The 15,715-nt window shown below is 30.0% G+C and overlaps 1 protein-coding gene across 6 annotated transcripts in view; it reads right to left on the bottom strand.

The window, feature by feature from the left end:
* The window catches only part of LOC105250418 (segmentation protein cap'n'collar), a 97,142-nt gene that overhangs the window by 66,837 nt on the left and 14,590 nt on the right, over positions 1–15,715 (bottom strand). The window contains exon 1 of one of the 6 annotated variants that reach the window (XM_011256502.3): positions 12,746–13,298. The exons of the other annotated variants lie outside the window; for them this stretch is intronic. Coding sequence (XP_011254804.1) covers positions 12,746–12,772 — 27 coding nt within the window. The 5' untranslated portion in view covers positions 12,773–13,298. Of the gene's footprint in view, positions 1–12,745; positions 13,299–15,715 lie in introns of those variants that run through there. 6 annotated transcript variants of the gene reach the window in all.

Raw genomic sequence — 15,715 nt, 5'->3', positions numbered from 1 at the left:
TAAAAAGTCGCCAAAAAATAATGACTTTTTAATTTTTATTTAGCTTTAAAAATTAATTGATAATTACTCATGATTCATTTTTTTAAATTAATTTTGTTCCGAAATTTTAACTTATCAGAATATTACAATTATGAACAAAAATACATAATTATTAATTACATTATTACAAACACTTGTTCAAAAGATGTATCAAATATAAGATTTAAATTTAAAAAAAATAATAATTTCGGTAGGAAATATTTAATTTTTGTGTATGCAAAAAACAAGATTTATAATGTTTTAATACACCATTAATTTATATATTTAAAAAATATAAAAGTCGACGTAAAAATATAGTTAGTTGCTTTATTAGCGCACTATGCTTCAAAAATTAAGTATCCTTCTAACATGCGAGATTAAAAAAATTTTTGTAAATTTGTGAGTAATCTCATTATAGCCTAACTCCATCTTTGATTTCCCTTTAGTGACGCATTTGTATACATTGAATCTTTTACAGTATTCATGAGTAATGTATCTGTCAGAATGTACCTGACTATGGACTAATAGGCCTAATGGTTCTACCGTTAGATTCATCAGGTATTATCCGCAATTTTCATGCCACCCTTTCGTTTCTGCGGAACGACATACCGACACATTGCTACCTTTTTGCTACAGACGAAGAATACTCTATATGTATGGTCTTTCAGATATATAAAGATGTATAATATTATATTTAACACAATAATAATTTTACATTATTTAATATTAATTTTACATTATGGTCTATAATACCACTTTTAAAAATAGAGGAAGAGGAAGAGAGATTAAATTTTTCAAGCAAGTAAAATTTCGAGATTAAATAAATATTATAATAAGTATAAAAATAAAAAATATTTTTTGTACAATATTGAATGTGAATTTTGTTTTAACAAATATTTAACTATGTTAAACGTTTGCAAAATTTGACATAAAAATGTAACTTTAAATTTTTTAAATAATGAATCGCAAAAATATGTAATAATTTTTAAAATATCTCATATATTCACACATACACACATACACACACATATCGCATAATATTTATAAATTTCGCGTAATCAAATTCACTGATATGAGCTAAAGCTTGAAAAAGCTCTGCACATTTTATAGAAAAATCTTATAGAAAATGATCTCTAGGTAGATTTTCAAACTTTGGAATTTTGTAATTTAAACGTTTTTACTCAGCTACACAACTACAAAACTGAAACTGAACTAGAAAATCTTAAAGTTTGAATTGAAATCCATTGGGAGACAATTTTTCATAAGATGTGTGCGGGCATCTTTGATGGACACAGCGGCACATAAATGCATTCTTGGTGAAAGAGAGAAAGCTTTCTTCGTAAGGATCTTTCTATTTGTAAACAAATAATTCCTCGGCGTTTGAAAAGCAGAAAATCCTATAGGGATCACGAATCCTGCAGTGCTGATAAATTAGTATTCCTACATTTACAAACGACTTTGGACACTTTGTGGTGAACTAAGAATACAAACCGTTAATGGAATCTTAATGGATGTCTATACATTCTCTGAAAGCTAGAAACCATTGGTTTAAAGAATTTACGCGGGAACTTTTATCTTTGCGATTTCGTCTAATCTAATAAAATATATAAGCGATTGTAAAGTTTTCTTTACAATAAAAAAATTATCAAAAGCAACACAAATATTACATTTAATTAAATTATCTTAAATAGAATTAATCATATATAAAATGTAAAAAAAAGAATCTTCTTTACATTTCGTTGATTTATGTGTTTTAAAATTTTTATTTTTCGCACAAAATCTTCTTACAAGTTTTACAATTTTCAAAATTTTAAATGCAATGTTTATGACAAAAATGATATATTTTTAATATTTTGATCAATTAAGATAGATAGAAGCAAAATTGTTACGAGATAGTACTTCTTATTCAATTATTTCGTATTATTTCGAATTAAGAGTATATAGCAAAACATTTTTATTATTTTAAAGTAAACAAATTAGGCAATTTACTCAAATCTACGTTCGCAAATTTATTATATATGTGAAGAAAATATGTAAAGAAGAATTTTAAATGTCGTAAGATAAATTTTAGACCCGTTGATTTCGTAAAGTTTCTGTATTAATTAAGATATAAATCCCGAATAGACAAACAAAATAGTCAATTCTTGTCTTGAATTATAAAGTTTTCCACATGATATGCGTCGTATCGAGAGAGTAGGCGCAAAGGGATAAAACATTAATTTCCTGGTTTTAATTAGTGCGTTGTGCATGCAGCCGCACAGTAATGGCGGCCGAGCCTTCGGTCAAGGCGGGGATAAAGGGAGAGGCGAGGCTAAAGGGGAATTTGATTAATGATCCTGTGGGATCTCTGAAATGGGAGGAGAGGGAGGAAGCGTATCCTAGGGGACGCCTGTCTTGCCACGAAGCAACGATCGGTCCGAAACGTAACTCGAATATACAAGCAATATTTTCAGATACATAAAGCATCGATGGCTAATATATTGCTTTTCTATTTTTTGATTGTCAGAGAAAGTATAGCTCTCATTAATTGAAATAAAATTAAAAATAATACAATAACAATAAAATATAATATAAAATCAATCAACAATTATATTTTTTAATTATATTAAATTTGTACGATATATCCAATGTAAGGTTACGAGCTAAAGTAACGTAAAGTAACTCGAAAAAAAAAGAGGGAGATTTAATTACGACTAAAAGTTTTTTGAAGCAAGGGTAAAACTTAATGTCAATCACCGAGAAACCCTTGAAGGGTCTTTGAAAAGAGAGAGAGTTGGCACCAGAATTATTTCGGGAAATGTCATTATTCGGCGATTAATATTATATTATATTCTACATCACAATAGCAATAGTTAATTTTGATGTCGCGTAAAGACAAGCGTTTATTTAATTGAATAAATACAAAATACAAAATTATTTTACATCACGATATACATGTGATTCATGAAAAATTTTATCTATTTTTTCAACGCTAATTGGAAAAAAAGAATGGAATATGTGGAATAAGATAAGAATAGCTTGCAATTAAAAATGAAAAGTACGTATTTGCATGTAATCGATCGACAAATTGTATAATCGCTTGAAAGATCTAGAAGTTTTTGATAATGATAATATCCTTTCAAATCTTGTCTACGATAAGTTATTCATGCAGGGAGGAAATAATAAAATTATGAAAAAATGCTAATTGCACGAACTGATTAAACTTTTAACGACAAACCAGTTATACAACTTCGCAAATGAATACTATGACTCAATTTATATAATTATTTCCTGTCTGGTTTTGATGTAAAAGTGATTTTTTAATCAAGTCAAAGTAATTTACGATGGCGATTTTCGATAGATCATTTATAATTTAGAGCAGAAATTTCATCAGATTTTGCGATTCAGACATTACCAATACGTGCGACTAAAGCCATTATCACAACGCCTTGAGCGAACTAGCGAATAACAAATTGCGCTCTGGTATACCGCGACTTTAACGCTCGCGTGAGTACTGAAATGCGATCATTTGCATCATAATCAAGACCGCCGGAGCTACATTATTTTCTTCGCGTTCGCGCGAAGCGGAAAAAAAGAAACGAACGTTCTCGCGAACGTAAGACCCGAGAGGGAGGACGGGCAAGACGAGAGGGGACAGCATGAAAAATAGTTCCGGCGCTATCGGTGCAGCCAAAGCGCCCCCCTATCTCGTGTCCCATCGACGTATCATCAATGTAATTCGTATAATGTATCCACGCAACTCTCCGACCAGCAGGGTTGCGGACGAAGGAAGGAAGAAGGGATGGGGAATTGCGGAGGGAGAGACGCGTATTTATGTTGTGGGATATATCGCGGAGATACTAGTCGGCGGAAGGGAAAGGAGAAGGAGATGGAAAAGAGAGGGAGACGGTGCGTGTACAAAGGGAACGCCGACGGTGCCCTCACGATCGTTCACCCCGACAGGGGCGTATACTCTCCCTCCTCAATCCCGCAGTCGCGATCGCTGCGGTGCGACGCCAAGCCCATGTATTTTGCATTCGTCGCTTTTTGCGTGTACTCGAAAAAGGGAATACGGCAGTACTCTCGTAACCAGGCGCAATTTTCGGCAAGCAGACAGGAGTAAGATTTAAAAGAGATTAAAATTTAAGAAAATAAAAAAAAATTCTTTCCCCTAGACATGCTAAAATTGATTTTCTTATCTCGTGATTAGGATGAAATATAATTCTGATACAATTTCGCACATTGAGTATATTCCGTAGAAGAGAATTTACCTTGGAAAAATTTTACGATATTTTACAAAGTAAGTTTCTCTATTTTGCGAACGATAATTCAATGATGTTATAACCAATAAATTACGTTTTAACGATCGTACAAAATAAGAAAATAATCTACTATATGGTTATCGATCAATATTTAATCGATATTCCCCACAGAAGAAAGACAAAAAATTTTTGTTGTATTGAAAATGAAGAAATGTATGTATGGCGATTTGTATGATAAAATTAATAGGCATAGCATTAATAAACACGATTGGTCACTAAATTGAATTGGAGAACATCATGTGTCGAAGCTAAGTAAAGACAAATAGTCTTCTAAGATTAATAAGGAAATTTATTACATACATATTGTACGTGTAAGTTGTCAATGCGTATATCATATACACAATAATGAGATATAATCTATTATAGAATGTTGCATAATATTTTCTTATCATGCTGTTGGCCAAGAATACTATTTTTACACATTGTTAGATAATACAAGTGACCACGTGTTATATTACACATTATTCTAGCTCATTAACTTATAATTTGTTCACATGATATCGAAAAAATTCTACATATTTCAAAACACTTTTCAGAACATGCATATAATTAGCAAGAAAATATCGATACAAAGTATAGATATATCTCCTGATACAGTATACTGCCTGTCAATGTTTAATTATAGTGTAATCTTTTTAATCTACAATGGTAAGATGTATTTTTTATCATATTAATTATGAATTACTGAACGATTGCTCATTAAAAATGATTAAAAGTTTTATAATCGTTTTTAAATCATCGATGGATCAAACAGACATTTATTCTGATAAATATATCATACATGAATTTTTAATACGATTACTTACAGAAATTACTCGAGGAAAAAATAATCCTTGTAAAAAAATTATGTTAAGTTATTTTATTGTGTAAATTAATATTTACGTATGATTAAAAAAATTGTTATGTAAAAAAGAGATGTCAAATTTTGTCAATTGTCTACGAAAAAAGTACATAAATACTTTTACACATAGTTATCACACATAGTATAGTATTACACATAGTTATATTTTACACATAGTAAAGTATTTCGATCCGCCATATTATCGGCGAGCTTGTCTCCTCTTCACTAAAGTTTTATATCGAGGAGAACAGGATTCGAGGACAATCTAAAAAGAAGGCTGCTTAGTCTAGACTAATTTGAAGAAGATCATTTATCACACACATATTCTTTTTTTCACGATCTAGACTTCCGTTTTACTAGAAAAATTCTTATCTTCATCCCCGAGGCGTACGCGTGCCTTATCTGCCATGCGCGACATAAGCTGAAGAAGTGCGAAACCAATCTCGGTCATCGTTGCAAGAACATGAACCAAACCATTTTCTTCTTGCTCGCCTGCCTTTCGTTCCACCGCGGCCATTGAATCAACATATATTCCTTTATTTATTCGCGCGCGTTAGATTCATTTCCCAATTGACAATTAGTATGATCGTTGCGAGTGAATCGGAATCGGTTATTAACGCAAATCGATGAGGACAATCGCCGAGTAATCCATCAAAAAAAAATTGTTACAATAGAAACTTGAAGACTTATACGAAGTCGCGTGTTTTTCTTTTCATTTCCGAGGTTCATGGTTATTTTTAAAACGACGAACGACGCAGCGAACAAAATGTGCCTTGCCTTCCAGTTTAACAATATAACAAATATAAATAAAATTGCTTAATTACGTCGGAAGAACGCAGCAAGAAACCAGGTATCGAACTACTCTACAGTGAGATTACGGTGCAATTTTTGCGAATATATTTACGGTTCACCGTAATGAAAATGAAAAAATTAAACGCCTTCGAGCGTGTCTCATAAATGTGATCAATTAAACGTGATACTAAAGCGTCTTCCTCATTCCAAGTATCTTCTTATATGTTGTTAATAAAATGTACCTTAGATAGAGCTATCAAATTTATTTGACCTTATGATAACAATCCTTTCATTTTAATTTGACGTAAAGATGCATATTTTTTTATACATATTTGTGATGATGTATAAAGATTAAAGAAAAATGGCGACTGCGGTTAAGCCGATGATGGCGATGGACCCTGAATTTTTTCGAGATACCGCGCGATTGGTTCGAACCTTATAATTACGCTCGGAGAAGAAAACCGGTCTTGAGCCTGGCGATTTCACGATGAACGTGTCTTCGTTCAAGTATAGTCGCTATTAATGCAAATAAGGTCCTAGAAGACACGATTGGAACTAATCATTGGATTCAACCTTGAAAATTTTTTTGCAAGCAATACATAAATCGTTCAGATTTATTCGCTATTTATATTTCTCATGATTATTAGAATGATTTCTATTTATGTGTATCAAATATTAAATCTTTAAAATCTCCTATTATATTAGAAAAAAACATGATATGTGCTCATCCTATTATAAATTTTTTACCTTTAACAATTACTGTAATCATATAACATATCTTATATTTTTTTGGTTACATAATTTTCCAGAAAATATTTACGTTGTAAAATCGGTAGAGCAGATGGTACGGTCTTTCGATCAACCGCATGCCATGGTTTCTGTGAGAATCGTTTGTACCTAGAATTGCAGTCTATGTGATGCGCATTCGTATGAAGAAAATGCAATTCACGATGTAATCTCCAGGGAACGGGCATCGATCACACGGTGATCTTCCCCGACGTCAAAATATTTTCAAAGACAGTCCGCACGACGGGACAGTCTTTTGAAGATCGTCCGATCCAACGGAAATCACGTATTAAACTTCAGAATCTATCTCTTCGGAGTGATTCGCGGGAAAAATTAAAGAAAAATTTTCTCGCCGAGACATACATTATTCTCAATTTGTGTCCATGACATAATTCGAAATAGATTTAATAAAGAGAGAAAAACTTTATTTACACACTATCATAACTGAAACTGCAAACACATCACATTTCTTTCACAATGATAAAGACATCTAATTGAAGGAAGATAGAACAAATGTAAAATAAATTCGATCGAATTGAATTTGAAATAAAACATATTGAGATCACATATAATTATACACTGAGTATTTAACTAAACTTAATTAAACTTAACTAAGCTGTTTAATATTAAATGCAAAATATGATCTTTGAAGCAAAATTCTTAATATAATGTAATATAAAATGTAAAAAAATATGAAAATCTTTTTATAAATATCAGAATATTCGAAATATGTCTAGGTTTTTCAGCTGTATCCTGATTTGATTATGTATACATACTAGATAATATTAATTATTAAATCGCATCGCCGCATAACTTCAAAAGGAATTAAACCTCCACCGAGGGAGTCTCTTCGCAACGCGGACACGGAGTTTATCGAACGCACCTGAAAGGTGCTTGCCTTTCTTAATCTCGTGCAAGGGTACATAGAAAAGGCATAGAACTCGAGAAAGGGCTCAAGAGGCGACTTGACAAATGAAGAGGACGGCATCTTTTTGAATCCAACAAAAAAAGCGTCCGACGCCGAATCGACTAAGCAATGCCTTGGTTACATATACTTTGTTTAGTTACAGAACTCATAATGTCGATATTATAAAAAAAAAATAGAAAAAAAAACGTTAACGAGCCGGATGCGACCGATGGACGGCAGGAAGGTTAAGGCGAACCGAATCCGGCCGAGAGCTCGATAGGTCGACAGGACCTATTGAAGAATCGGACGAAGAGGAGACGGACGATTGATCAACGGAAAGAGACATTGCTGCGTCAGCCCGATAAAATCTCGAATATTGCAGCGTGTATCATTACGCGGCGCACAAACTTACTTTTACGTCTCGCACTGTCTTTGCGGCTGTCACGATAATTACCGGTGACCGGTGATCATTGCCAGTGTCTCTATCGTTAATGAGTCGATAAAGATACCGCTGTTTTGTGCACGTCGTTCACGCTTTCATGCAGACCTTAAAGACATCCGTTGCCTCCATATAACGGAGAAGTTTGCAATTATAAATAATAAGATACAGAGTTTATCGAAGAGCAGTTGAAAAGTCAGTTTCAAAAGTCAGTAACACAGTCAAGTAACATATGTTGCAAGTGAAATTTAAGGGTTTGGAGAAAATTAGACTGAAAATAAATTATACAAGTGGGTTTTTAAAGTATTTAATGTCAAATTTTTGAAATTTTTAAAAATAAGTACGAATTGATCGGGAAGAAAATATTCCTGGGAATATTGGGAGGCGATTTATATTCGTTTCTGACAAGATTAACATGAGAGATAAATATGATGATTCGATTGCACTCTCCTGCTACGCCCCTGCCTTTCTCCGCACGATGCTTTCACGTGGACCTCCACCTTGTGTCATTAGTCACCGCGGCAACATTTCTCCGGAGACTTGAAAGGGGACGCAAAACTATTCTACCCACTTGTTCCGCACAGAAAACGGCGGCAAAGGTGTTTATGATAATCTTGGCGAGCTACCCGAGATGTCCCGTTGTTACGACTATTTTTCAGTTTACTTCAATATCTTTAGCTAGAATCTTCAAAAGTGAGCGATCGGTTTCTTAATCCTTTGTGATACAATCTAACAATGTAAGAGATCGTTTCGACTTATGCGCTCGAATCTAGCAAAATATACAGCTTTTTTCAGATAATTAAAAAAATAATACGCTAACTCTTTCTTTTTTAAAGTTTAAATGGATTATAAAACTTGTAGGATTTATAACTTCGAAATTTTATACGAAAAAGAAATATATTATAATGAAACTTTGCGTAACTGTTGATTAGAACTTCTCTAATAACGTAAGATAAAAAGATTGCAAAAAAGAAACAAATATGATTAATAAAAATCTAATTAAATATACCGAATAAAATAAATTCATGATTTCATGATTTTATAAATAACAGATATTTATTTTCATATTTGTCAAATACCAATACAATATTTATCAAATACCGATATATTATGTGGAAAACAATGTTAACTTCGTGCATGTAAATAAGATTATCGCAGATTAATGCTATGATGATGTACGTGTGCGAAAGTATCGTAGTTTTCAACGTCCACATGGAGAACGAGACTTGACACATTGACAAGCACGTGACACGAGACCACCTCCGCTACAACCGAGATGTATATCTTGTTTGTTATCTTGTGGCTACCACAATTTGTCAAGATGAATCAGATTGATTTAAAGGGAAGAATCCGATCGGCAGACAGGACATTCCTGATTCTCTAGCAAAGAAGCCATCTTTTTTGTCTAACAAATATGTTTCATATAAAATTGATCGAAAACAATAATCATATTATGATCAAGCAGTGAATTATAACGCGATTTACATCCGCAACCATTGAAAGAAAATAAATGAATGGAACTCAATGAAGGAATCTACGTTACGTTTACATTCTGGCGCCATCTAGAACCGTATGACTGAAGGGTAAATACACGTAGCTGAATGAAAGTTCGACGTGATACCGACTATTCACAAATCAGAGAATAATAACGTCTCGAAAGAAACCGCTACTAGAAACGATCTCGACAGATAAAAAAGTAATACTTTTTCAACCGTAACTGATGACAAAATGCTAACAATAGAAATATAGCTTTAATTGAATTTAAAACGCAAGTAACATAAGAAAGTAAAATTGTTTAATAAAAATATAAAAAAAATACAAAAAATCTTATAGAGTATATTTGATACGCAAATAAAGATTGCGCCATGTTGTAAAATATTCTCTACATATGTAGAAATTATTAAAAATATATGACGCCAATAATAGCTGTACTGCATATTCATTTATCAATTTCTGTGATAACATTTTTCACATAAGACTAGATTATGTATGAAGTAAATATAATAAATCTAGCAGTTCACATATTGAGTATAATCAATTTTCTACTGAAAAATTATTTATGACACATGATCGTAATGGACATAAGAAAGATGATGTAAATACAAATTAGCGCGTAATCATCTTGTATTTTTTATATTGGTTCCACGAGAAATTATTTTTTACAAGAAATGATGCAAATTGCAATATCAATATAACTTAATCTGCTGATGTAATTGTTGATTTTGTTTTGTTAGTGCGATTAATTATATCTATTCGAATATTTATATTTCTTTCAACTTATTTTCCATCAGTACGTTCAAATGATTGTGAATTTATTTTATTTTTTGTGATTTTTCCTCTCAATTGTACCATAAAGTAAAAATCCTCTGTACTCGAATTATTATTTACAATTTAAAATTTTATTGGCAACGGAGGAATAATCAAAAGAATGAATGCAGTGGTTTGTTCTTGAGATAAATATGCATATATCTCTACATAACGAGCTTAATGAATCATCAATTTTCCTTATATACATATGTAACTAGTAAAACCTCAAGTTATATAGTGAAGTAAGTAGTAAAATTTAACATGAAAAAAGTAATGAAAATTTTGATTCATCTTTTCAAGATATGTGAGTAATATATTACATGTATATAAGATTTAATAAAAGTTTAATAATATTTTTATTTTATTTATTATACGAGTATACGATTCGCAACTATACGATCAACAAGTATAATTGTTCTTTTATCGATATATATTTATAACCATGAATCATATATACATTATAGTAACGATAAGATATAATCATATGTAAGTGTATAAATGAATTTGAGTATATCCAGCAATAGTTATTTCAATATAACTTTATAATATATATTGTAAAAATATCGTATGACATAACATACGAGTAAAGTTCGTTTTTTTATTTAAAATTAAAATATATTAAAACTGCAAATATATTGTTATTAACAGATACCGAACGGAATAAAGAAAGGAAAAAAATATTCTGAACAAATTTTGCATTCGGCAGCATCGTGCCAGATAAATTTTCATCGCATTTGATAAAACTTCATGAAACTTCAACAAGATACGTACATTATACAAATTTGGTATCGTTTCGCAGTGAGTTCGTTTGATATGATTAAAGTCTCTCGATTATCTACACAGATATAAAAAAATACAAAGTAAAAGATACTACAATTTCTGTATCAATCATTACATAATTTTTGATAGATTTTTAAAAGATAAATATCGCATATACTATAGATTTTATAGATTCTGAAAATACTATAGATATACTATAGATATACCATAGATTCTGAAAATAATTGATTGACTTGCACACTGTGATCGTGAATTGTATTATCTATTGGATATTATCGAGAGCATATCATTAAATCGCGGCGAGATTTTATCCTTCGTAGAGAATATTATGACTTTGATGTGAGTGTATACATTTCAATGTCAATGGAATTCCAATGACGTGCTCTAACTACATATTTATCAATTATTACTCTGTTAGTATGTAACTTTTATAATGTGTCATTGTTGAAATTTTTATCATCATTTAATTTAAATATTATATCTTTATTAATGTTGAAATAAATATCTTTATTAACATTGAAATAAACATGAAAATATTATAACAATTAAAAAACTTACAAAGTATATTTCCAATTGACTTACTTTTCTTTAAGTGTTTAAAAAATTTATCTTTATTTTATTAAAAAATGACAAAAATTAAAAATCCAGAAATTTAAAGTTAGATATTTTTATTTAATGTTTACTTTTTCATTTTTGGATATTTTTCAAATATTAAAATCGTGCATGTTAATGATGAAAATAATTTGTTCATTTAAATATGAAAGATGTTTATATTTTTCATGAAAGAATTATCATAAATGTCTCGTCTTCTTTGTACATTAATCAAAATTGTATTTATCAGCTAGGCAAAGAAACTTGTGCATTAATTTTATCTAAAAGATTATGATGTTCGCACTTTTCATTTAAAATTTTCTTAATCAGCTGAATAATGTTTTGCTGTTGAGATAAATTATCATATTCGATTGTTGATACATAATATATAACATGTAATATATGCGCATCAGAAAATACAAAAATCTTTTATGTGCTTGAACGGAAGCTCATGTTAAAAAATATTGAGCTTTTTCGCGGAAATAATGACATCACGCAGAATATTTGCCGAGAAATGACAGTTCGAATCGTTTACGAGAACATGTCTGACCGGTTATCCAACATCATTAACTAAGTGTAGGTCATTTGGTTTATCCCACGTGTGTGTATCTCTGAATATGAGATTCCTCTTCATATCGAAAGCAAATAAAATATAAAAAAAATTATGTAATGAAACAGTTTATGTTTAAATCATATTATTTTATTTTACTTTACTTATATATTTTATAAAAATATAAAAAAATATTAATAATTTAAAAAAAAAAGATTTTAATATTTCATAAATATTTTTAATAATAATGAAAACTATTGTTTTATTTTATGCCAACTTAACCCTTTTCAAAAATTCATCTTTCCTTTATTAAGTATCAGTTAGATACACTATCTGCTTCGTATCATCAAAAACAGAGACGTACAATATACTTTCTGTCTTTTCTATTTCCCAATAGCATTTACCATCTAATAGCAATATCGTCGAGACTTACCGCATTTGATATCACTTCCAGACTCATATTGCTCCGTTCGATCTTGGAGTATGTTCGGCTAAGAGAAATCACTATCTGCACAACGTTCTTCCGCCAATGTAACACGTCACGGTTATTTTTGGCGGGCTTAATGATATCCTCTGCACAGGAGGTATCTGCGTTTTACCGCGTTTCAGATACGGTGTGCGAACGATGATAAAGTCACGTGCACGTTGCACGGAAGCATAAATTCAAAATTATGAAGATTATAATTCACAATTAAGATTATGACTCGCAATAATTAATTAATTCGCAATGAATATGGATTTTTAATATCGCCGTATCAAAAGATCTCTAATTTTAACGTTCTTCCGTAATTTATTCGTTTTTCAGTAGCACGGAAAGAGGCTCGCTAAATGAAAGTAAAATCGCCAAGTGGTCTTCACACTGTTACATTCTCGTGTGATTTATACACTCGCGATCGCGAGACTGACGATTGCGCGACGACGATGTAATCAACGGCGCGAGTTCGATGGTGATGGCGATGTCCGACGAAGACAGATTGTTCTATGCGCGCGTCACGATGATAACGATGAGTACGTTGCAAGCAACTGATTCGCACTACGACTCGTGTCACGAATCATAAAAAACTTCATCGTGGATAGGATTCTGCCACCACGCACGACTCGCAATGTCGAGAGCTTCTGAAGGCGTTTCTAATCTTGTCCGAGATCAAAATCATCTTAGAATCATTTGCGATAAAACTAATTAATTAGCTAATAAAGGAATTAATTAAAGTATTTAATTTGAGAGATAAACATGAAGGTAAGAGCAATTTCCGCAAACACATAGTTTATATTGGAATTATTAAAAAGCTTATAGTAAAATTATTTAAATTTCTCGCGTGTCGATTAATTTTGACTGTGAATAAATTCTATCTCTTATAATAAGTAAGTCGACGTTCAAGAAGAATTAACCTTAAATCATTGCCAATGGTCAGGGGTAAATTGGATAAAGATGTAATCAGTATAAATTTAAACGCAAGCTACTATTTATCGCAATTCATGAAAAAAGATAGCGAGATGAGATTTTTGCGGGTAATCATATTTTTTTTTTTTTATTTACGATAACCCCGTGATTCGTCAAACATTATGTGACTATTATATAAAATGTATTCAAAATTCAAATATTATGTGATTATTATATAAAATATATTCAAAATCCTTTTCAAAACAATTTTCGCACAATCTCTACAAGTCTTTTTGCCAATCTATTCCCATAATTGATGCGCACGCATTTGGCAATTTAATAGAGAGAGATCGCGAGAGAATGCAAAGATAAAAATAACAAAAATGCTATATCTTATTAAAATGTGTCCCCCGAGGCTAAGATAAGATAGAGTAAAAGCATTATCGGTCGCTACTTCTATTCGTAAAAAATATTAAAAGGAGTAAAAATGCAATAACTCACGTATCTAAAACGAAATAATGATTATATTGCTTGTTTAATAATCTTTCCTCATTATAACAAAAATGTTCAAAATTTACTTCTTATTATATAAATATATTTTTGCAATAACATCTTGCTAACTTTTATATAGTCTCTGCTAAACACACACACACACACACACATAATTCATCATACAAATCTTTTCCGATTTCTAAATTATATATTTTTCCTTCCATTGAAATAAACTGTCTTTATATTCCTGCCTCCAAACAAAGTGCTTTTATCTTATTTCTTTTATCATTTCTTCTTATTTTTTGTTATAATTATATAGATATCATATATGGAAAAAAAAGAATTTAATGATAGAATTAACAATAACTTCATGATATTTTGAACATTTAACACTTTGTTAAGTATTAATTATTTAAAAATATTTGATGAATTATATAAAAAATAAGATAAAGTTAAGATTTGTTTTTGTTATATAGGCGATTAATAAAAAAATTGTTAAGGGAAAGCAGAGATCGATTATAACATATATATACACAGCAATGCATGCATAGCTACACTCATAAAATCAAGATCATCGTCTTAAAATAGTGCATAGAAGATGAGTCGTTATTATTGCAAACAGTTATTAATAATAATTATTGAAAAATATAATTCGGACTGTATTCGTGTGGAAAGAATCGTTTATAACAAAACATACAATACGAAAGATTATCGCATAGAAAATGTGAAAAATCTAAGCGGTGACACACATGTTTGCGCAATAGTGTATAAGCGAATATTTGATCTTATGTCATAATAACTGTGAGCGATACTCACAGTGAAAGTGAATCATATGTATTGTAAGTTCGTAACAAACTTTAAAAAATTTATTTTATTCAATTTAACAAAACATTCTCATTGTATATATATTCTTTTTCATTATATATTATATTCTCATTACATATATACATATTTATATTTTTCTTGAAAAGAACTTATGTATATAAGCAATATTATATCTATATGTCTTTTATAATCATCTATTTTCTTTAATATAATGCTATAATTAACATTTTATATATTTTATATATATATATATATATATATAAAGTATTTTATATATATATATATATAAAATATATAAAATATATAAAATGTTAATTATAGCATTATATTAAAGATATATATATCTATATATATATATATATATATATATATATATATATAATATTTTTTTAGAATAAATTAATTTTTATGAATTATTTTTTAATATAAAGTAATAATAAAAGATAATATTTTTATTTTTTAGTTTATAAGAGATGGAATATTTTTAATTTATTAAAATATTTGGATAGAATATTTTTAATTTATTTTTAATTTATTAAATAGTAAATCAATTAATATGACTAAAATGTGAATTTATCACTGAGCATGTCCTATATGCTATTAAATCAGTTAATAATAAAATATTTTCTTTTAATGAATCTATGATTTAATTTGTATTTTTTATATCTATTAATTGATGTCATTTGTAAATCTATTAAGATTAAT

This window comes from Camponotus floridanus, unplaced genomic scaffold, assembly GCF_003227725.1.
Source record: "Camponotus floridanus strain SB8 unplaced genomic scaffold, Cflo_v7.5 scaffold1, whole genome shotgun sequence".
NCBI lineage: Eukaryota > Metazoa > Arthropoda > Insecta > Hymenoptera > Formicidae > Camponotus > Camponotus floridanus.
Note: the sequence above shows the minus strand (reverse complement) of the source record. Positions and strands in the feature narration are given on the sequence as shown.